Source organism: Dermacentor variabilis, chromosome 1 (genome assembly GCF_050947875.1).
Source record: "Dermacentor variabilis isolate Ectoservices chromosome 1, ASM5094787v1, whole genome shotgun sequence".
NCBI classification, from domain to species: domain Eukaryota; kingdom Metazoa; phylum Arthropoda; class Arachnida; order Ixodida; family Ixodidae; genus Dermacentor; species Dermacentor variabilis.
Window position 1 is genome coordinate 277,266,416 of NC_134568.1, and position 24,300 is coordinate 277,290,715.

The 24,300-nt window shown below is 45.1% G+C and overlaps 1 protein-coding gene across 4 annotated transcripts in view; it reads right to left on the reverse strand.

Moving 5' to 3' along the window:
- Positions 1-24,300, reverse strand: part of LOC142565267 (uncharacterized) — a 111,868-nt gene that overhangs the window by 64,263 nt on the left and 23,305 nt on the right. For all 4 annotated transcript variants that reach the window (XM_075676248.1, XM_075676247.1, XM_075676250.1 and 1 more), the window contains 3 exons: positions 9,401-9,569; positions 4,389-4,559; positions 3,432-3,622 (listed from right to left, as the gene is read on the reverse strand). In XM_075676248.1, coding sequence (XP_075532363.1) covers positions 3,432-3,622; positions 4,389-4,559; positions 9,401-9,569 — 531 coding nt within the window. The remainder of the gene's footprint in view (positions 1-3,431; positions 3,623-4,388; positions 4,560-9,400; positions 9,570-24,300) is intronic.

A 24,300-nucleotide genomic window follows, 5' to 3' on the forward strand; every position in this document is an offset into this window, starting at 1 on the left:
CCGCCATGCCCAATTTCTACTATTGCTGATCGACAGGTGCCAAACCTACCCGATGAGCTTCCTTCTACTGACGAGCGCCAGGAAACAACACTCCAAGAACCGACTCACTTGTTTACTGTTAGTTTGGCTTCAAATAATCATGTTCCCACCCACAAAGTGTGCCTCGAGAGGACAAGACGGCTTCTCTTTGCGGCAACAGAGAAGTACAGACACCCCTGCAGCAAGAGGTACGTTGCAAGATTCTCCGAAGTGACCCTGCCAAGTGGCCGGACATTATTACTGACAGCTTTCGGAGTGTATGCATTGGGAAAGGGCCACTGTATAATCAAAATCGGGCAGAAAATTTTCTGTCTTCCGAAAGGCAATACAAAACTCAGAAACGCTATATGTCACCTCATCTTTTCGTGCGAAAGGCTGTAAATGGGGAGGCGTACGAGCGACAATGGTTAACGTACTCGGAGTTCAAAGGTTCCGTTTACTGTTTCATGTGCAAGCTATTTTCGATTTCAAGCAACCCTAGTGCTTTCACCACGCACGGCTTTTCTGATTGGAAAAGAGCAGAAGAAAAGGTTTGCGCACATGAAAATAGCGTCGAGCACCGGAACTATGTGGCAGCATGGCTCACCCGCTCTAACTCGAGCAGCACAATTGACAAGGACCTGGTTAAGCATCTTGACACTGAGACCGCTTACTGGACAGAGGTGCTGAAGTGCGTAGTCGTTGTAGTTAAGCTTCTAGCTGAGCGCAACCTAGCGTTTAGGGGCAGTGAGGAGATTTTTGGTTCACCGAGGAATGGCAATTATATGGGAGTGCTTGAGGTCATTGCCAAGTTTGATCCATTTCTAGAGGAGCACACCAAACGCTACGGGAACAAAGGAAAAAGTCACCAATCGTATCTGTCAAAAACCATTTGTGATGAATTTATCGAGCATATGGCAAAGGCTGTCAAGGAACGTCTCGTTGACGAAGTGAAACGCGCAAAATACTTCTCTTTAATTGTTGATTCGACTCCAGACCTTACTCACGTTGATCAGCTGTCAGTTGTTTTACGATTCTATTTAAATGGGAAAGTGTGCGAACCCTTTCTTGGATTTGTTCCAATTGAATCGCATACCGGCTTGTATCTTTTCTATACCGTGATGTCCCTCGTGACAACGAATGGCATCTCAATTGATGATTGTAGGTGCCAAGCTTATGATAACGCGAGTAATATGTCAGGAAAATACAAAGGACTGCAAGCTCAAATCAAACACCTGAACGAATTGGCAGTCTAAGTCCTGTGTGCTGGTCATTCACTGAACATAGTTGGCGCGTGTAGCATTGACAGCTGCCTTGAGGCAGTCAAATTTTTCACTGTAATTCAGAGACTATGTGTGTGTTCTTTGCTGCCTCACTAAGCGATGGAGGTATATTTTGGACAGAATGGTCGGAACTGGCTAGCAGCTTGTTCTGAAAAATCTCTCTGAGAGCAGGTGGTCAAGACACGCTGAATCATTTAAGGCCATTCTGAAAAATTTCAATGCAGTCTTGTGTTGCCTTGAAGCTATATCAAAGAACGAGGAAGAAAACGGCGACACTAGGAACGAAGCGCACTCTCTTCAAGAAAATTACAAAACTAGAGACTGCATTCATGGCGATTTTCTGGAGTGACATCTTGGAGCGCTTTGACAAAATGAGCATAGCACTTCAGAAACCAGGGCTAGACATTTCAACCGCTGTAGAGCTGCTGAGCTCTCTAGAAGGCTTTGTTAATTCTTTGCGACCTTTCTTTGACACCCTCGAAGAGAGAGCACGCACGCCAAGTACCAATCAATGTTATCAGGATGAGGGCAAACGCATCGTTTTGAGTAAGCACCCGGACGGAAAAAGCGACAGTGCGCTACAAGGTAGAAAAAAGTTTATCGCAGAGACCTACAATGTTATACTTGACAGTCTAGGCTCTGCTCTGTGAGTGCGAAAGGCTGCCTACACTGAACTCTGAGAAAGGTTCAGATTCTTAAAATTTCTGACAGAAGTTGGGAGCGAGGCCTCTCGGGCACAGCAGGCTGAGAAGTTGGTGAAAACCTACACAAATGATTTGGAGCCAGCATTTTCCGCTGAAATCGTTCAGTTCGCGAACTTTCTGCACAACTCTGTGTGTCAGGACATGAGTCCCCTGGGAATAATGAAGTTGCTGCACGAAAGAAAGCTTATTGATGTGTTTCCGAACCTTTCTATTGCTTTGCGAATGTACTTAGGCATACCCGTGGCAAACTGCGAAACCGAACGATCGTTTTCCAAGTTGTCGCTGATAAAAAATCGCCTTCGTTCGAGTCTCCTTGACGACAAGGTGAACTCGCTTGCTATCATGTGCATTGAAACTGACCTCCTCCGTGATCTATCCTTCGAACAGACTATATCTGATTTCGCCAAAGCGAAGGCCCAAAAGATGCCATTTTAAAAGAGGACTGTTTGCGCTATACATGAATAGTTCCAATAAGTTCGTTGTGTCGCCTTCCAGCCTACACGTTGCCAATGAAACGCTGAGCAGTGTAATTCAAGATATGCAAATCTTCATTGTTCGTCTCTTGTTTTTTATTCATGTGATATTTAGCATGCTTATAAAGAGCTGTAATTTTGTTGTTTTTGATAGTGCCACGTTTATTTGGTGTCGTCCTTGCTTGTCTTACCTTTAACGAAAATATTTTCAAATAATGTTTTGTAATTACAGTTGGTAATTTTCATCTGTATTCTAGTGCATTTTTATGGTGTTTGTATTGCCTTAAGTATTGTATATATCTATTGCATATTTATAGAGTAACGTGTATAACGATTACTGCAGTCTGGTGCTTGAATTTTAATAAAGAATGTTTTGGATACAACCATGCGTCTCCTCATGGGATTAAACTTAGTGATGCAAACAAATCCTAGTTTCAGAAGGATCAACATATGAGCTGTGTTGTCTTTTCTACATTCTTGTTCGTGTTGAGAGCACTAAACTTTTCCTTAAAGCCTAGCTTTTGCTGAAAACAGAATGCAGATTAATCACAAAGTGAACATATGTGTTGGTGTTTACAACAGCACATGATTCAAGCAAGTTTTGTTGATTTCCTTATAATAATAACAATAATAATAATCCCGTTGATCGCATTTCATTCTTTTTAATTTGGTGGAATTAAAATGAAACATGGCATATTTCCAGTAGTGTAGCAGGCGACAGGGGGGGGGGGGGTGTCGGTATCGGGAAAGGGGGCCTGCATGCACATTAGCCCAGGGCCTCCATTTTTCTTAATCCGGCCCTGATCGTCACCGCCGCAGACTCTCAAGCTTCATCTATTCAGCATGCACTGAAATGGACAGTCCACTTAGGGGACACTTAAAAAACACCCCCTCCCCCCAGGAAAAATGATGGGCCCAAAGTACACTGCAATGTAAAAATAACTGGGGCTCACCTAACAGTCATGTCTTTTGATGGCAACATGTCGATTTCCAGAACTGTTGTACCATCGAGACGACGTTCTTGGCATGGTGTTGAGTTCTTACCACACACCCTGCTGGCCTGATAAAACATATGTGGCTGCACTTTGCCTTGGTCTGTGCCAATGAACACTTGTAACTTCACTTGCTCCTGTAGTCCAGTCAGCTGCAACAGCGCATGAGGTCATTTGACAGAAGTCAGTACGCTAGTTCAAGTTATAGACCCTTTTTATGCTGACAAACAGAGGTCCCTGAAGACTTCCAGTTAAGCCCTCCGGAACAACACAAGTTACAATAGCATATATATTTATTGAACCCTTTATATCTTCTCTTTATTCTGATTATTATTTATATCTTTCTTTAGATCTCAACATATCAAGAATGTGCGCTAAAATACTTTTTTCTTGGCTAACTTGACTGTCAAAATGCAGGACAGGAAGTTTTCTAGGGTCCTGAACACAGTGCTGCCACAATGTGGATAAAAGGGCCTATTCCACAGGCACACAAAGTTCAGCAAAAAAATATGCCTTCCAACATAGCAAAGCAAGATGACAATGAAGAGGAGGGAAAAAAAATAGAAAGCTTAGTTCCTGGAAAGCACATTTATTTTTTGCTCCAAAAAAAAAAGGGGGGGGGGCAATGGAAGCTTGGGCCTAGCAACTTTCATTATAAAGGTGTTTGACTGTATAAAAGTTAAATAATTTGTGCAACATACATTTCAAATATGGCTACTATGTGGGAAAGAAATTTGGTACAACAGATATCTTGGGAACGTCCTGCACACTTTTTCCTGAAAGTATATGATTTTGAAAGTTTAAAGGTTAATGACATTGACCGCTAATGATTTTAAGCCTCCCAATGCAGAACAGAATTAAATACCTATGTGGGGCAGCAAAGTAGTCAATGAACAATATATCAGTAGTGCCACTAACCTTGACAGTTGGGAAGCCCATGCCCGTCCGATCCTTCACAGCTCCACGGCTGCCCTCTGTGAGGTAACGAGCCCGGTGCTGTTCTTCAGGCTGAGAAAGTATCTTCAGCTCTACATCTCCTCGACGGCTTCGACTAGGGAAAGACATGTACAGGGTGGGCCGCTTGGCAACCTGAAAAAGCCACGACCATCGTGGTAGGTCAGAACACCTGTAGGACACACTTTGTTCAACTGCCAGCCACATTAAATATCCTTATTGTAAGAAATTTTAACTCGTAGCCAAGCAACAACAATTCAAAATGTTTTTACTTTCTCAGCATGATTATTTATGCACAATATATTGTTTCCTAGGCTACTGACATTTTTGTTGAAAAGTCAGCACATAAGGAGCACTGCTTATCTTGTTTAATTTATTTATTGTTCTTGTTTTCTTCATGCTTATAAGCAAGCCTTCAGTCTGACACTATTTTTTCAGTGATGTGGAACTGTCTTCATATTGGCCAGTTATTATTTACACCTGTATATGCAATAGCATGGAGATCAATCTCCAAGGCATTACAAATGATGTGCTACATATAGGTATTTGATAACCTGCACAGCCTTGGACCAGGAGTTGACATTCAGCATGACACTTTTCAAGGCGGGAGGTTCACTTGGCAAGCATCGTTGGGGCATCAGATGCCGACGCGTGTTGAGATTATGGGGATCGAGCTTCCTGAAACGCGTAATGTAGTTTCCCTATTGCGTGGTTTAAGACAGCAAAGGGAAAAGAAAATGAAATCGAGCTGGTGGGTGATGGTGGAATACGATGCCACCAACGCGAAGCATGACGTTCACTTTGCATTGCCTGCGAGAGGGACCAGTGGTGTGTTTGGGATTTTCCCTATTAAAAGTGTGCACTACGCTTCCAACAGCACTATGCCACACATGCTGTCAAACAGATAAATGAAGATGCTTATTGCGACAGGGATGGTGGTGATAGCTGTGTGTGTGGCATGTGTTGATCCATTAGGAGATTCATAGGTGTGTGCTGGCATTTTCACTTGACGCACTGGTGAGCACTGCGAGTGAGTTGTTGCAACGAATGTTTTTTTTGTTGTTCTTTTCTTTTTTTAGTGCAAGGGTAAATGCCTCAGGGAATACAGGGGTATGGGATGGGGGTGAATAAGGATGATTAAGTGAATGAAAAAGATTTGCGGATCTTATTCTCGATCACACATGCCTCCAGCCTTTTCTTGTTCACACGGATCTAACAGCTGGAAAATGTATCATACGATTGCAGTTGGCGCACATGACAGTTATTGTACGTTGGTGCTGAAAGATAGTGTTTTTCGGGAACGTATTAACCAACAAAAAAAGTGTACCTGTATTGGCTTATTTTTTGTGTTCTCGGTCACCAACGTTGACGGCGGGAAATCGTATGAAACGGGATCATATCTGAACATGGATCTACCATACATGTGATTTCAGGTATGTGCCTAGATTGTATGCCACATATGAAGAGAAATTTAAAGGGCCCCACACCAGGTCTGGCCATTTTGAGCTGACAAGTGCAGAGCATACAATGTGCGCCAACGATCATGTTTGCAAAGAATTACATCGCTACGCGCCGCGGAAAGGCCTGAAATTTCAATCCGAACGCCGTCTCCCTCTTCACTCGCGGCGAATCCACCCGAAGAAGGATCGTGACGTAGTCGGGCTCCTGTGCCTACGTAATCGTGTCCGCAGTGTGACATCGCTTGTGGTGACACGAGACTTCGAGAATTATTCAAGACAACATCAGTTATCTGTGCGATCTGTTGCTTGAATTGATGAATTGAAGTTTAGAGAAATAATAAAACACACAAACGGAATGTCCGCATGTTTTTTGTTTTACTTCGCACCGAAGCAAGAGAGATGTATGTACTTCTGCTTCGTCTGCTTGTTCCCACAATCGTGCAGTCATGCACACAGGTACCGAAGCTATGCCATTTTCTACCGTGTTCCAGCACATGATCACACTCTGCAATTCGCTTGTTCTGACCCAGTATTCGTGTAGCACTGAATTATGCCGCTAGTCGTGTTTCCTTGTGCGCAGCATGTAAAATCGTGAGTTGCACAAACAAGACAATAGCTCATGCGCGGCGCGGTCAGCGAAATTGCGTAGCGCAGGAAAAAAAAGCGAGGAGAAAAAAAAATGAAGGCGTATGAAATGTGACGTATGCGTCACACGATCCTCGAGGTCTGGTATGGGAAAACGCAGGGAAGGACTTTCGCTTGCAAAGGCTAGATGGGGCGAGTGGAGAGAGCATCTTGCTTGGCAGTGGAGCCCGCCTGCGGAAATCTAGGGTTCGCGGCTCTGAAATATTTCTATCTCGACTATTAATGAGCCGATTTGAAAAATTTTTGCGGCAGAACACTCCCTAGTGGACACGTAAGAACTTCCAGCATATAATCAAAATTTGCTATGGGGCCTGGTGGGGGGCCCTTTAATCCCTAGGGATACTAAAGAGAAAAATGATTTCTTCTGAATCAGTAAATTATCTTTCTACGACACTAAAAACACCACTCTTACCACAATAAGATGCTTGGTAAGCCAGAAAAAACACAAGAACGAAAACTGGGTGACGACGCCTCCTTGAAGTTCCTGCACCTGGTCGCTGTGACGTCATGGAATTTGATGGCATCTTCTAAGGCCTGCTTAATTATATAGCGGTACAGATTGACTACATTGTGTTCTAAGGGAACCAAATATTACACATAGCAAGTTTCGGAGACCTTTACTCAGCAAACGCGGCCCAAATGTGAAAACACACTTTGGAATCCCTGACGTCACACTAACATACCGGCGTCGGGTTTTCGGCGCGAAATTCAAATACTGATACTTCTACCTTCATTTTCTCATCTAATAATCAAATTATTATTTTGAAATGACTGCCTGCGGGGTTTTCAAACAATGCTTTGTTAGCCTAACTGATTTATTGTTTCACTTTAGTGTCCCTTTAAAGTGTCCATGTTAACTAAGATGTTTGTTGCTTTACAACATGTGGACCTCTTTCCTGAGTGATGGAGATAGAGCCCTTCGTGGATTCATGACTAACTTCACAGTTGAATTATAGTGATTTGCCCGTTAGACACTAAGCATTAGATAACCTAACAGAAGAAAAGAAGTTTCTCAAAACAGAAATGTCACAGAGTTCATACAGGTTTCAGACAAAATTGCTGCGCGACTGGCCGCTCGAGGCACTTTGCGTGTATTTGAGGGCTTCTTTCATGCTTGGAAAAACACTTTTATGTAGCACATACTGAGCAACAGAAAGCTGTATCGGGAGTTTTTCATGTCGCTCTACAATTTTCTCGTCGACACTTTTCATCTAAATATATGAGAAGTTGATTAATTGATTAAGACTAATTATCTAATTAGGCAGAATGAAAAATAATTTGAGTATTTCCAAGCGACGGCAAACAACATTACCTTTGTTCTGTCCAGCTACATGAGACACCTTGTGTGTGTGTGCGTGTGTGTCTACACACCTACACACAAAGATTTATATAAAACAATGGTATAACATTGTTTCTGCAATGGGAAGTTTGCCAGATCCATGCTGAACCGCCATAGAAAGCAGTTAACGTAAGTGATCTTAAATTGTATTACTCGAGAAATTCAAGGACGTCCAAGGAAAAAAAAGAAATCCAGGTCTTTCAAGGGCCTTGAAAGCATACTTTTGAATTTCAAGGGTTTCAAGGACCTGTGCAAATGCTGTGTTATAAACAATATATAGAGATGCAAGATACTGTATGTAAGTATGTTCATAGACATGCAACCTTTTATCAGAGAATAAACTTGAAAACAGAAGGGAAAACTGCGAATGGTCAAAATATCTGGATTCTTAACAGATTGCCATGATCGTCGTCATCATCATCAGCATCAGTGGGGCTTTGAGGCAAATTTATTACCACGCCTAAAATTTCTTAATCTGGCTCTGCTGCTCACAATGAATTATTACAGTATGTACCCAATTCTACCATTCATCTTTTTTTCCCAACAAGATCTGTCTGAAGAAAGCGGTGCCAAATGAAATACTGCCAAATGAATCAGCAGTGTGTTCAGCATTTTTTTCTGCTTCTTGTTCAATTCGACCAATTTTGTCGGTTCTGTCAGGGTTGAATTAACGGAAGTCGACTGTACTATACTTGCATGAATACAAAGCAACCGCCATTTAATAAAAAAAAAGGGGCAGGGATATATTCTGCGATTTGCATTGTTGTTTATTTATCTCCAGTAGACTACCCACATCCTGTGGTAATTTATTCAGCAGGAGAAGTGGTTGCGGGAAATGAGAAGACAAATGCTAATAGTAGCAGTAACTTGCCACAGTCAGACGTGATGAGGGAGTTTTGCACATCACAAAAGAAAAAGAGATGACAGAGAGGACTAGCTGTGTTCAGGCATAGTGCTTCACGTGAGGCAGCATCTCTCGAAGTGCCTTCAGTGGCAGCCACATTAGTTAAAGACACATGTTGCAGGCAGAAGGCAATGGGCAAACATGTGTGAGCAGCAACATGAGAGCAGCAGATCTCAGTTACATGCAAACTTGCATGCACATACACGCATACATGTCGAATTTCATGTTGGGCTAGCTGGAGCACAAATGCCATGGAAGAAATTCAAGTGCAAGAAGAACATCATCACATAGAAAGGCACATAGCATCAATCCAGCAGATCCCTTGGCATTATTTTCCATTTTTTTTATTAAAGTTTCTTCCATGACAAAAGGGCACTTGCATGCTTGAGCCACTCTTACCTGTTTTACTTGTAAGCTCAGAACTTTGAGAGAAAACTAAATGACCGGCATTAAATGAACCATGCACTGCACATAAGCTTAGCAGCAGCTAAGTTACAAGATTTGTGCACAAACCTCTTTAAACTTTATTTTGTGCAATGTGCATTACTAGCAATTGGATGACACCATCAGAGGTCCAGACTTAAGCTGTCAGCCCTAAGGCATCAGAGCTTGCATACATTACACTGACCTGGTTTACTCTCCTTGCGATACCACCCTTGGTCACCATCGATACAGGTGGAGGAAAGATCCCCGTAGAGCGGTTCGAACTAGAGTCTGCCGAAAGGAGACTCTTGGCAACACCACAAATGCCAGCAGGACTGCAATGCTGGTCCTGGGGTGTGGCTTGTGTCACCTCCCTGCGGGAAGAAAGTTATCCCTCTTTCAAATGAATTTCAGCTTCAAGACGACAACCCTAGAGAAATCCCACCCATCGACATAAGCTCTGCATGCCACTGCAGAACAATTCAACTTATGCCAATTCGGAACGAAGCCAACATGTTAGGTATCACAGAAAGGCAGAAACATTTGCAATCTCGTTTAAATTCTTGTTAATACGTACCCGCTTAAAAAGTAATTCCAGTTTAAATACAGTCACGATGAATTCCTTGCCCTGTTGCCATTTAACCTAATATATTGGCTGAACACTTAAGACACAGCTGCTTAATGCATGCCAAACAGCTAGTACATAGTATTTACTTCATTTTTCAGCGCTTACAAACGTGGAATCGGTAAAATGTTGTGCACGCAGAGCATAGATAGCGAAACTGCAGAGCATGGAGTCTGAATATAGTCACAATGAATTCCCCGCTCTGTTGCCATTGAACCTAATGTATTGGCTGACTGCTTACACTGCAGTCGCATAATGTATGCCAAACGGTTAGTACTAGTACAGTAAAACCTTGTTCATAATTTCTTGGGAAAAAAATGCGCAAGAAAAACATACTAACCGGGTAAACGTACGATCTGAACTAAAAAATGTGACAAACTCAACTATTATTGACATCTTACATAATGCGAAGCGTCGTGTGGATCATTGCAGCACAAGACGTCGTCACACGTCAAGCTGGTGGTGCTCTGGCGGCCTGAGACACATTTTGTTGTTTTCCTATTGTGTGGTGTTGTAAGAGGGCGATGGGAAATAGAGACGAAATCGAGCTTGTGCGTGACGCAGGATGCTGCGGAAGGAAGTGAAACGTGATGCCCACATCTCACCCCCAGCAGCAGGGAACGGCGGCGCGTATGGATTATTGCCTACTAAAAGCGTGCAGTAAGCTATCAATGGCACTACGCACCACGCACTGTAAAACTGAATGCAGCGTGCAACCCGGGGCAGAGATTTGCTGGTACTGGAATAAGAAACTGTGCGCACCATTGTTGATGGGCAGTTATATGCTGTTCTCGATCGCACGTGCCTGGCGCCCTTTCTTGTTCACACCAAATCTAGCGGCCAGAAAACGTATAGATCCCAGACTGCAGCAGGGAATGGCGGCGAGTTTCGGTTATCGCCTACTAAAGCTTGTGCTATGCTTCCGACAGCACCAGGCACTGTGAAACAAGATAGGCAACAATGCTTATCACAATAGGAATGGCAATGATAACTGTGAATGCCGGGTGCGACGACCCTGGAGAAGATTTGCTGGTACCGAAATGAGAAACTGAGAGCGCGCTGGCGTTTTCACGTGGAGTGGGAGAGTATAGCGGTGAAGCTGCTGCGGCAGACAGCCATATACTCTTCTCGATCATGGGCGCCTCGCGCATTTTCTTGTTTACACGGTATCTAGCACCAGTTTGGCGACGTACTGAATGCTGGTGCCGGAAAATCATTTTCCAGGTATGTACGAACTGGTAAAAAATTATTGTAACGCTATTGGGTCATTTTTTGTTTTCAATTGCGAATGTTGGCGCTGAGAAAACATACGTAACGGGGACATATGAATGAGGTTCTACTGTATTTATTTCACTTTTCGGTGCATACAAGCATGGAATCGGTGAAATGTTGTGCGCGCAGACCATAGATAGCGAAATTGCGACGCATGGACCTTTCCAGGACTGCAGTCACCACCAATCATGACGTCAAAACATGGTAGCCATGACATGTTTCCTGCTCCCATAGCTTCTAGCACTTCCACGTCGTCGTCATGGATGACGACATGATGGATGGCCCTTTAGTAGCTGACACGGCTAGTGCATTGACCATCATGAGGGCGTTCAGAGAGAAGTTGGACTTGAAGAAGAAAATGGCTTATGGCCTTGTTGAGTGTGAGGATGCCATTGCTGCTGCAAGGCCGCCACGGCAGGAAGTGAAAGTAAGATTTTTTTGCTGCCTGCTTTGCAAATAAAACTTCTCTGCATGTGTTTCAGTGAGAATTAACACATGCTTCCGGCCAGTAAGTCTATAGACGCTTGCCTGTCATTGTCGGTTATTAGTACATCGCTTAGTGCGTACCTGATTCACGTTCCCCGCCAACTACATATTAACAAGGTTTTACTGTACTGTGGGAGCAATTAATATTGTGGCTTTTAAAAGGGATAATGATATTTTAATAGTTGTAGCAATTCTACAGATTAGAAATGGTCTTCGTGTAGTACCTTTCCTTGGTTTATCAGCGAGGCTTATAATTGCAAAATGCTACTGAGCCTGAATTTTAAAAAATCCTTGTCTCCATATTAGCCTTGAACCTGTGACTTTCCGGTTGCAAATCAATGAAAGTGTTGTGTTTCTAACAAGTGCACCAGGACACTTTTATTGAATTAACAGTTAAGCAGGAGTATGTTAAGTAATTTGAAGCAAGTGTGCCGCTCCACTTTGTGCATGCTTCACATAGGACTATAGCTTGGTATTGCAAGCACTGTAATGATAATTTCTTGGGTAATCAAACGATTGGGTGATTGATTGATTGATAGATTGATTTATTGATTGACTGAAAGGAATATACATGCGTACTTGTCTTTTTGCAGTGACTGTTTATCACTTGCTAACAATTCTTAATGATATCGCTGCTCAATTCTTCCTTTATTCACATTCAACATGGGATAAGCCTGGAAAAGGCAATTCTCCCCCGTTGCTTCTCTGGGAATGTAGGATGGGCCCTTTACTTTCTGCAGCTCTTATTCCACTGAGTGAGACAGTTCTGTTGCAGCACACATGGCTCAACACACTCAGTTTTCAGTGGTACAGTAACGGTCAGTCACAGTCTCCAGTCACGTTGTGGACTGTAGCAAGGTGAATGATGTGCACATCAGTGGTTTATGATGTTACATGACATCCATATCTGATTGCCACAATGTTACATGCTGCCTACTTTATGGTTGAAGACATGCTGCACCTGGTGCATGCTTACACTGGTTGCATTAAAAGGTGGCGTAATTAATATGTTGCTCATTAAAAATTTGGCCTTCCTGCTATAGATATGGTGGAGTCGGTAGCTAACCATTAACTCCTTAAGGAATCCTCACGATCTCAGCTCATCATGAGTAATCGTCACTTTTTGGCATATAATAAGCACACCTCTGGTGGTAGACATTTATCGTCATCATTTTTATTAAATGAGATTTTCCACACTATATATAGACATATTTTTGTGCTCTAACCATGTTATTAAAGCATACTGCTGCATTGACATCTTTCCAAAATCCTCTATTGTCACTCCCTACAAACCAGTACCTACCTGACATCCATGATGATGATGCTCATGACAGCACTGATTGGCATCGTAACCTAAATATCCATATTATAAGCAACAGCCTCTATCGTCGGTTGAACTGAATTCTGAGGTTTTATGTGCCAAAACCACAATGTTTATAATGTACACTGTAGTGGGGGACTCCGGATTAATTTTGACCACCAGGGGATCTTTAACGTGACGCCAAAGCACGGGACAGAAGCATTTTTTTTTATTTCGCCCCCATCAAAATGCAGCCGCCGTGGCCGGGATTTTCGTCGTCTGTTGGAGACAGTTCTAACACCTGTCACATCATGAGCCACCCACATTGCCGATGGTGGCACGGTTGTGGTTGCTCAATAATATGTAAAGAGATTAAAAAATGAACTACTATAATAGTTTTTTGAGGGGAAAATGCCCTTAAGGAGTTACAGAAGCACTGACAAAAAATTTTTGTCTCGTTTTTTTTTATTGAATAGCTGTCAACTCAGTAATTATGCTATGGAGCCTCAATAAATTAATTGCATTACCTTTCCTTAATTCAACCAGTTCAAGACGTGTGCCTAGTGCTGCATGGCTTTGGACATGAAAAGGAAGACTACTCATATTACCACAACGAAACCTGATGTGGCGGAAGCCCTGTGGTATCAGATACCATTGATACGAACACACAAACACACTATGACCATGCTGCCGAAAGCTGAGTCCATTCAGCACTTGATGGGACTAGGCAGGAGAGCGGGTTCCCCTAAGGCTCCAAGTGTGCAAGTATAAGGGTCAATTTTGCAGCTTTCCGCGACAGGGTCATTGTATGGCCTTCAACAACCCCATGGGGCTGAATGGCATGCTTGTGAGTCATTTGCGATACCATGTGACCAGTGGCGTACCTAGAAATTTATCTCGGGAAAGAGGGGGGGGGTTCTGCCGACAACTACCTACCACTTCTTCCCCTCCTCACCTCCTCTCTCTCACTGTGTGTGTGTGTTTATACGTGCATGCGTGCATGTGTCAGTTGTACAACACCCAAAGACAAACTCCAACAAAAGAATGCTTTAACGAGAATGCATGTTTTGCAGCCACTTCGCATCAAATTATCCCGGTGCTATTTTTAAATATGGTGATATTAAAAGAAAATGAAAATTTTGTTTATGAATTGATGCATTTATATAATGTATGTTGATGACCTAGCTGGTACATGACTTGCAAAAACAAACAGCGCTAAAAATTGGGCCATACAAAAACAAGGCAGCACACTATCGTGTGTCTTCTTGTTTGCAGGCCAGACTTGTTGCAGCCCAAGTAACAGTGGAGATCACCGTTGTTTTCCAGCCAGACCTTCTAGTGACTGGTATGGCCACGGCTATGTACAGGGGATGACGGGCACTATTTTGCAAGTTTCCCATCACTCAATTGCACTTTCGGCATTGTGGGTGCGCTACATTATTCTAGATTTAAAAATAAAGGAACGAAGCTTTGCGCTAGAACTTTGATAGTATCATATGATGCAAGTTTCACTCACTTTCGGTGACCTGCTGTCCAACTTTTTTGAAGAGAAGTTTGGAACTAACTTGCTATCATGGTATTGTAGCCATCACACGATGCATATTGTTGTTTGATCATTCTTGGGAATTGATGAGGCAGACAGTCCCAAGCAGGGCTGCTTCCTGTTTAGAAGCCTTTGTGAAAATTATGGCATCCGTTGTTCGCAGTAAAATAAGGACCAGTAGCTCAGAGAGATTTGAAAGCGTTGTGTCTCCTGACACCCATCTATTCTGAAAATTGCCAAGACGTTTAGTCAGGATGGGCTCTCCACAGCAAGCAGCACGTGTTACCACGTGGTAGATGAGCCTCAGCTAGGCGACTGGCTACGGCAGTCTGGTGTTGAGCAATCAGGCATTGACGAGACGCTTTCCCTGTGTCCGTAATTATCTGTCGACTTCGTTCTTGACGCCTTTTATGCACATCCCCCCTCCCTCCTCGTATCCATTACCCCCTCCCCTTTTTAACATTCTTTTCCGTTAGTCACTCTCACAGTTTTCAACATTCACCGGAAAAGAAGATGTGAGAAACTTGCTTGGACCTTTGCACCACGTCGAATATGCACAATGCCCTTTGGAGCTCCTTGGGCGTCTATCGCCATATTAGCCTCTTGACAGCTGTAATTATCCGTAACCCCCCGCAAAACCACTGCAGAAATTACAGCGCTTACCTTGCTACTATACCCAAGTTCAGAGGGAAGCTAGATAGAATAGTAGAGGGTGAGAGGAGGCTGAGAATAAGTAGGACGCAGTCGTGAAATGTGTGCTTAACAGCCTTGCCACTCTTCACTCACAGTTCCCATACAAGTGGGGAGGTGAGGTGATAGGCAAAAGGTGATGTGAGAAGGCAAGGGAACGCTACTACTATAGGAGTGACAGCACTTGTGGGCAAACTGGATAAACTTAAGTTCTACATATGGTGGCATGACAACCCCCTCCTCCCTCTTCGGACTTTCCCTTTCATCTATGTTGCTCTTTCGGTGCCCACCTCCTAAAACTTTGTTTTAGAAGGTGGGTTCGACCCCTCCCCCGGCTACACCAATGCACGTGACCCCCACCACCCCTTTAGTTGACGAGAATAGTGTCCTTTTTTTACCTCAGAAGCCACGCTGCGCTTGGCAAATGTTTGGAACATAGAACATATCAATAAAAGGTGCTGTAATTAAGAATTTGGGGTGCTCTTGAGGAATTGAGGCTTCATTATAGCGTTGAAAGCTACTTCAAAAGCAAGAAATCGGGACACTAAATTTTGTGTCAGTGCTCCTTTAAAGGGTTCTGAACCACTCCTCCGACTTGGTAAAAGAACGCAGTCCGCAGATAAGCATACGCTGCTGTGAAGTTCTCAGCCAAATTTAGCATTCGTGCGTGGCACGTGGAGCTCTTAAGCGGAGCATGAAGTCACATTTCTCAAACACACTCTTTTTAAATGATGCCTTCTCCTCACACTCTTCGAAACTGGCGGTGGCTCGCATATGTCATCATATGCAAGGTTTCCATAGATTGCTGCTACTGGTTGATAGCTGTTTACTTATTTATTTATCTAGCATACTTCCAAGGCCCGAGGGCATTACAAGGAGTCGTAAATAAGAAATGTTTGCACAAATAACAAACAAACCAACAAAAAACAAAAATAGTTATACCAAGTAAAGAAAAAATGTTGATGAAAGGCTTCCTGAATGGATGTCTTAAAGCTGTGGGTCTTGGTTATGGCGGCCATGGAAGCCGGAAGGAGGTTCCATTCTTTGCTAGTCTTTGGAATGAAAGATTCGCTGTAGATATTAGTCCAGCAAGCTGGCACAACAAATTTGTAGTTATGGTTTGAACCCAGATAGCGCATGCATAATCTAATTTAGGGCCAACAAGCATTTTATATACATGCAGTTTTACTGACGAAGGTGACTGCAAAAAATTACGTCATTACTGTATATATTTTTTGACGCAGTTTATAAACAGCCTCAAGTATGTGAAAATCTGCTTTTTAATTTTGATAAGAATTATGCACTTCCAGAAGAAGCCAATTACTGTCTGCTGATGCTCAGCTGCGCCCGCCTGCGTAGGAATTAAAACTTTGGCCACCCTGCTTATTGGTGTTGTTGCCATTGGGTGTTGTTAATTTCGATTAGTTTAGAACACTCAACTAACCATGAACCATGCAAAACTTACGGTTAGGCCACACATAAGTTTGCCAGCACGTGCTCCCTCCAGCACGGTTTTGCCTGGCTAGACGCTTTGGCAGACATTGTTTAGTGCTGAGCTACAGTGCTCCAAAATTCACAAGTTGAATGTGGCTACTATCTATCGGTCAAGCTGGTGCAGGACAAAGCTGGTCCACACCATGGCGCATGGCCAGACTGGAGCACATGAGTGCGAGTGTGCACTCCAGCTCTGTCGTGCACCAAGCAATGCGGCACATATGCACTACAGTTGCATGTAGGTGTGGTCTGCTGTGTAGTGTAGATACTGCAGGGTGCTGTGATGAGCTCACTCACTGAGAACACTGAGCACAACCTCATTTGGTGTGTTGTAAAATTAATCTGCAGAAAACTAAAGTATTGTTTAACAGGCTCGGAAGAGAACAGCAGTTTACGATAGGTAGCGAAGCACTGGAAGTGGTAAGGCAATACATCTACTTAGCGCAGGTAGTGACCACGGATCCGGATCATGAGACTGAAATAACCAGAAGAATAAGAATGGGCTGGGGTGCGTTTGGCAGGCATTCTCAAATCATGAACAGCAGGTTGCCACTATCCCTCAAAAGGAAAGTGTATAACAGCTGTGTGTTACCAGTACTCACATATGGGGCAGAAACCTGGAGGCTTACGAAAAGGGTTCTGCTGAAATTGAGGACGACGCAACGAGCTATGGAAAGAAGAATGATGGGTGTGACGTTAAGGGATAAGAAAAGAGCAGATTGGGTGAGGCAACAAACGCGGGTAAACGACATCTTAGTTGAAATCAAGAAAAAGAAATGGGCATGGGCCGGACATGTAATGAGGAGGGAAGATAACCGATGGTCACTAAGGGTTACGGACTGGATTCCAAGGGAAGGGATGCGTAGCAGGGGGCGGCAGAAAGTTAGGTGGGCGGATGATATTAAGACGTTTGCAGGGACAACATGGCCACAATTAGTACATGACCGGGGTAGTTGGAGAAGTATGGGAGAGGCCTTTGCCCTGCAGTGGGCGTAACTAGGCTGATGATGATGATGATGATGAAGCACCAAAATCAGAAACAGTGGCATCTACATGAACAATCACAATCAAATTTGAACTATGCGTCTCAGTGATGTTCAGTAGGAAGAGCGTGGTGGGCATGCCCTGCTCTGCCGTAGCCTTCCCAGTGCAAGGCATTGAAGGAGGACTGAGAGCACTGTGAAGGGGATCATAGGCAATCTTTGACTGCCAATAACTCCACTTTTGCTGAATGCATTGAAGCACTTTTGTGGCAAAGTATTTCTGAAATAGTCTAACTTCAACGCATTTCTCGAATTCAATAAGAAGTGGTTCAGGGCCCCTTTAAATAAAAAACGAGACAGATTTGTGCCAGTAGTGCTTCTCCTTTAAATTGTGAAATGGAACTGGGATCCACACATGCCTGCACTGCACTATACCATGTGTAGCATATTAAAAAAAAAAAAAATGGATTCCCTTGAAGCCTTGATTCTTGCATATGAACCTGGCTTTCTAACACTAACAGAAACCTGGCTAACAGCTGATATTAAAGATGTTGAGATAGCCCCTGCCAACTACGCTATCATCCGGAAAGACCGGACAACACGAGACGGTGGCGTAGCCATTCTAGTGAAGAAAGAAATCCTGTTTTTAATGTTACCGGATGTAGCGGGAGTTGAGGCTATCTTTTGTAAACTGCGCTTCACATCCCACACTGTTGCCATAGGCTGCGTCTATTGCAGTCCTTCTTCCGGCCTCGACAATATGCGCTGATTGCATGAATATACTGAGCAATATGGATCAGGGTCCATATTAATAATTGCAGGTGATTTTAACGTTCCTGAAGTGAAGTGGGAAACAATGCAGCATCATTCACCCTGTGCGGATGTGTTACTTGACTTTATGTTATCGTTCAACCTTACTCAAATTGTAACTGAACCTACACGTGTACAGGGATCCAGCTGTTCCATACTAGATCTAATATTCCTCAGCAATCACTTCATAAATGATGAAACTAGATTAGGCTTACTAGATGGTATTTTGGATCATAAAATCACCTATTGCACTATACCCCTTCATGACAGCGTTACCCCTCAGCAAATCATCGTTTACCCCGACTATAGTAAAGCTAACAACACTAGTATACTTCATTACCTGATTAATGAATACCACTCATTTTTGCAACTTTCCCATAACAGCAATACAGACATCAATACATTGTGGCTCGCATTTAACGTCATGAAAAATGGGAAAATCAGACATCCACCCTGTTACGTTTCGCCTACGACGCGCGGTTTAGCCGGCGCGACTGCAACAAAGCGGCAGACATTTTGGCCCGTTCGGCGTCGCCGCTACGCTCCCCGCCAAGCGCGTCCAGGCATGTTCCGATGCCACGTGTCTTCATGTGCGTGTGTGAGTGTATGTGCCATTGTGCCCGACCAGAGGCGCTACGAGAGCAGAAGTCACCTTCTCCTTCCAGTCATTGTGCCCGACCAGAGGCGCTACGAGAGCAAAAGTTACCTTCTCCTCCCAGTCATTGTGCCCGACCAGAGGCGCTACGAGAGCAGAAGTCACCTTCTCCTTCCAGTCATTGTGCCCGACCAGAGGCGCTACGAGAGCAGAAGTTACCTTCTCCTCCCAGTCTTTGTGCCCGACCAGCGGCGCTACGACAGTATGCGTCACCTTAACCCATTGTACAATCACGTGCTCGTCTATTGAGGGGTTCCTTCTTGCCCTCAACTGCGAGAGTATAAAAACAGCTGCCCCCGGACACCAAAAAGAGGGCTCCGATTTCTTCTGTTGAGTAAAGTGCTCTCCCGTCTCTCTACTTCGATCAACCTGACCGCCAACTCTTTGCGATGTTAAAATAAACAAGTTGTTTTGTTGTTACCAGTCGACTCATGCTTTGCCGGGACCTTCGGATGCTTCCAGTTGTACCCCAGGCCGCCAGGCCAACGCTACCCTTGGGGCTTGCGACCCAGGTACAACCACGGGCGTCAGCGCCGAGTTCCCAACAGGTCGTACCATCGGTGCGACCACAACAACCGTTGCCATCGGTGGGATTCAAATAACTGTCTGCCAGCGGTGAGATCGCGACAACGGAGGCCAGCAGCGAAGAGATGCAGTTGACTGTATGCTGAGCAGCTCAACGACGATCCGGGAGCAGTGCAACGAGCCCTGTGTGATGACTGGTTGCCTGCAGCGGAACGACTGCGCTGGACTCTTGGCTGCGAGGTTTGGTGAGTGCGGGACTTTCTTCTTCTGAGCTTTGCCAGGCTTTTGTTAGTGACAGAAACAGAGCTGGTAATTGTGGTTGTCGTTGCTGCCGGGTTAGATTGCGGCAAGACAATAATAGGCAGTAGAGAAAGCAGCATTCAGAGCAGCCATGGATTTGAAGTCGTTGCGCAAACCGAAATTGTTGGAGCTTGCAAGAGAGTTGGGTCTGGATGTCTCGGACAAACTCAGAAAACCAGAACTGCTAAAGGCTATTCTTGAGTTAGAAGCTGAGGATGACGAGCTGTCGGAATGCCTTGAGACCATTGAGGAGAGGGAGACTGCAAAAAGACAGGAGCGCGAACTTAAAGAGCAAAAAGAAAAAGAAGAGCGTGAACTTAAAGAACAGAAAGAAAAAGAAGAGCGTGAACGTAAAGAACAGAAAGAAAAAGAAGAGCGTGAACGTAAAGAACAGAAAGAGCGAGAGCAACAAGAGCGTGACCGTCAACACGCTTTGGAAATGAAGCGTCTTGAGGTAGAGATGGAACGCGCTCGTAATGGAAGTCAGGCACACGGTGCAGGAGAACGCGTATTGTTCAAAATGACTGACCTGATGCGGCCGTTTAAGCTTGGAGAGGACATTGGTTTGTTCCTGGTTAACTTTGAGCGAACGTGCGAGAAGCAGGGGTTCTCTCGGGAAACGTGGCCACAGCGCTTGCTCACTTTGTTACCCGGCGAGGCGGCCGACGTAGTCGCTCGCTTGGATAGAGAGGAGGCAGAGGATTTCGACACAGTGAAATCGAGTCTTCTAAAAAAGTACCGGCTGTCTGCGGAGGCGTTCCGTCGGAAGTTTCGGGAAAATGAGAAAGGCAGAAGTGAGTCATACACAGAGTTTGCGTACAGGCTTATGTCAAACACGCAGGAGTGGCTCAAAGAAGAGAAAGCGTTCGGTGACCACGATAAAGTTCTGCAGTGTTTCGGGCTAGAACAGTTTTATAGTCGGTTACCGGAGAACGTGCGGTACTGGGTCTTGGATAGGCCAGACGTGAGTACGGTGGCTAGAGCCGCTGAGCTAGCCGAGGAGTTTGTGATGCGTCGAGCTCGCGGAGCTAAGGACGGTCAAAAGGGTGAATTTGGCTCGAAGTTTGAGAGGCCGAGGTTCACGCCCATGAGATTAAAGGGGGACACGCGTAGTGAGGATGCGAGTGAAAGCAGTCCGACCAAACGTAAAGAGACGGCGGCAGCCAAACGCAGAAAGCGGTTCGAGATGAGGCGAGCGCGCGTTTGTTATACGTGCCAGAAGCCGGGTCACTTTTCGGCGCAGTGTCCGGAAACAACACCAAAAGTTGTGTTTTTTTCATTAGGCAGCACTGACGAGAACATGAAGCTTCTCGAGCCTTACATGCGAGACCTCCTCGTGAATGGGAAAGAGTGCCGAGTGCTTCGCGATTCCGCAGCTACGATGGATGTAGTTCACCAGTCTTACGTAGAACCCCATATGTTCACGAGCGAGTGCGCATGGATCAAGCAAGCCGTGGAAGCTCATAGCGTGTGTCTGCCGGTAGCAAAAGTGCTTATCGAAGGACCTTTCGGAGCGCTTGAGACGGAGGCCGCAGTGTCATCTATGCTGCCCCCCCAGTACCCGTACCTATTTTCAAACAGGTCCGATCACCTCCTGCGCGAGAAGGGGCTTTTGTTTGGTGAAGCTAGTGTTCAGGCCTTAACCAGATCGAAGGTTCGGGAGCTCGCTGCAAAGGCGGTAGTTGCGGGGCCGACGTTATCAAACAACGAAAAAGGGTCAGAGGCGCAGCAAGCTGATATTCAGAGCACGCCCGAACTGAATAAAATTGAGTCTGTAGCGTTGAAGGCGCCAGATACTGGAGAGGAAACGCCCGACACGGGAAAGTTAGAAGAGCTATCTACTGATTTGCTCATCGCGCCTACGTCAGACGGACTTCATAGGTTGCTAAAAGTCAGCCGGTCGGCTTTGATAGCCGAGCAAAAGAAGGATGGTAGCCTAGAAAACATACGCTGCAATGTCAAGGAAGGTATCGCCAGGAAAAATGCGCGTTTTGTGGAACGAGGTGGAGTCCTGTACCGGAAGTATCTAGACCGCAGAGGAGTGGAGTTCGATCAGCTGATCGTTCCTCAATGCTATCGTCAGGATCTGTTGCGCTTGTCGCACGGGGGTTCGTGGTCCGGACACCTAGGAGTTAAGAAAACTAAGGACCGTCTCTTGCAAGAGTACTATTGGCCAGGGTGTTTTCGGGACGCAGACCACTTCGTGAGGACATGTGAACTCTCCCGAAGTCACTTTGCAGTGTCCCGTGCGAACCTGAACGAGAGAACGAGGCCTTCTCTGTGCGCTGCGCTCAAGAAACGTCGAGGGACGCCCGACTTCGGTTATGAGCATCATCGAGCGACATCCCTCCGGACAGCGGATGCAGTCCCCTGTCCATCGGGATCTCCTTCCCCCGGCGGGGCGGTCTGTTACGTTTCGCCTACGACGCGCGGTTTAGCCGGCGCGACTGCAACAAAGCGGCAGACATTTTGGCCCGTTCGGCGTCGCCGCTACGCTCCCCGCCAAGCGCGTCCAGGCATGTTCCGATGCCACGTGTCTTCATGTGCGTGTGTGAGTGTATGTGCCATTGTGCCCGACCAGAGGCGCTACGAGAGCAGAAGTCACCTTCTCCTTCCAGTCATTGTGCCCGACCAGAGGCGCTACGAGAGCAGAAATTACCTTCTCCTCCCAGTCATTGTGCCCGACCAGAGGCGCTACGAGAGCAGAAGTCACCTTCTCCTTCCAGTCATTGTGCCCGACCAGAGGCGCTACGAGAGCAGAAGTTACCTTCTCCTCCCAGTCTTTGTGCCCGACCAGCGGCGCTACGACAGTATGCGTCACCTTAACCCATTGTACAATCACGTGCTCGTCTATTGAGGGGTTCCTTCTTGCCCTCAACTGCGAGAGTATAAAAACAGCTGCCCCCGGACACCAAAAAGAGGGCTCCGATTTCTTCTGTTGAGTAAAGTGCTCTCCCGTCTCTCTACTTCGGTCAACCTGACCGCCAACTCTTTGCGATGTTAAAATAAACAAGTTGTTTTGTTTTTACCAGTCGACTCATGCTTTGCCGGGACCTTCGGATGCTTCCAGTTGTACCCCAGGCCGCCAGGCCAACGCTACCCTTGGGGCTTGCGACCCAGGTACAACCACGGGCGTCAGCGCCGAGTTCCCAACAGGTCGTACCATCGGTGCGACCACAACAACCGTTGCCATCGGTGGGATTCAAATAACCCGTTCGTAGCAACTGCTACATAAGAAACCCATACGGGTTCCTCGAAAGCCTCATAGTTGAAGAAAAATTTGTCCTGGTCCGGGACTCGTATCCGGGACCACCGCCTTTCCGGGGCAGCCGCTCTACCATCTGAGCTAACCAGGTGGCTAGCAGATGGCAGGGCGAAGTCGAATTTGTCGACAACACGAAGCAAAGGCAAGAGTTTAACGTAGTAGTTCTGCGGAAACCCACAAGGTGGAGAGAAGTAATGAATAAAGGGAAAATCAGACATCCACCCGTTCGTAGCAACTGCTACAAAGGAAACCCATACGGGTTCCTCAAAAGAAAAGCTTCATAGTTGAAGAAAAATTCATCCTGGCCCGGGACTCGAACCCGGGACCACTTCCTTTTCGGGGCAGCCGCTCTACCATCTGAGCTAACCAGGCGGCTAGCAGATGGCAGGGCGAAGTCGAATTTGTCGACAACACGAAGCAAAGGCAAGAGTTTGACGTAGTAGTTCTGCGGAAACCCGCAAGGTGGAGAGAAGTAATGAATAAAGGGAAAATCAGACATTCACCCGTTCGTTGCAACTGCTACAAACATCATTTTATGTCATTGTATAACCAATTACATACCAACTAGAAAAAAGACACTTACTAGGCGTAATCCATGGATAACGCATGACGTTATACATGCGAAACGTAAAGTAAACCGGATGTGAAAATTGCTGAAAACTAACCCATTAAAATTTACACATGAAATCTCAGCGCAGCTATCCAACTTATGAAATCAAAAATTAAGGTGGCCAAACAGTTCTACTTTACTAATATACTCACAAACTTTTTGAAAACTGTTCCCACAAAGTTCTGGAGCTACATTAACAAAAAAGAATTGTAACAACAACGAAGCCTCAAATAAGATAACAGAAACTCTGCTAAGTTGCTTAATGACTACTTCTGCTCCGTTTTTACTGAGGACAACGGCACACTACCACAAGCAGGCTTCTCTAGAAATAAGCCTCTATAACCACTCAAACTAATCGAAACAGGCGTACTTAACCTACTACTTAACTTAGACCAAAAAAACATCACCAGGACCTGATAGTATTCCAAATGCATTCCTTCGCAGATACGCTGAGTGGATGGTCAAGTACTTATTAATAATTTTTAACAAATCAATCTCCTCAGGTACCCTCCCTAAGGATTGGAAAACACCTAAGTGAAATCAATTC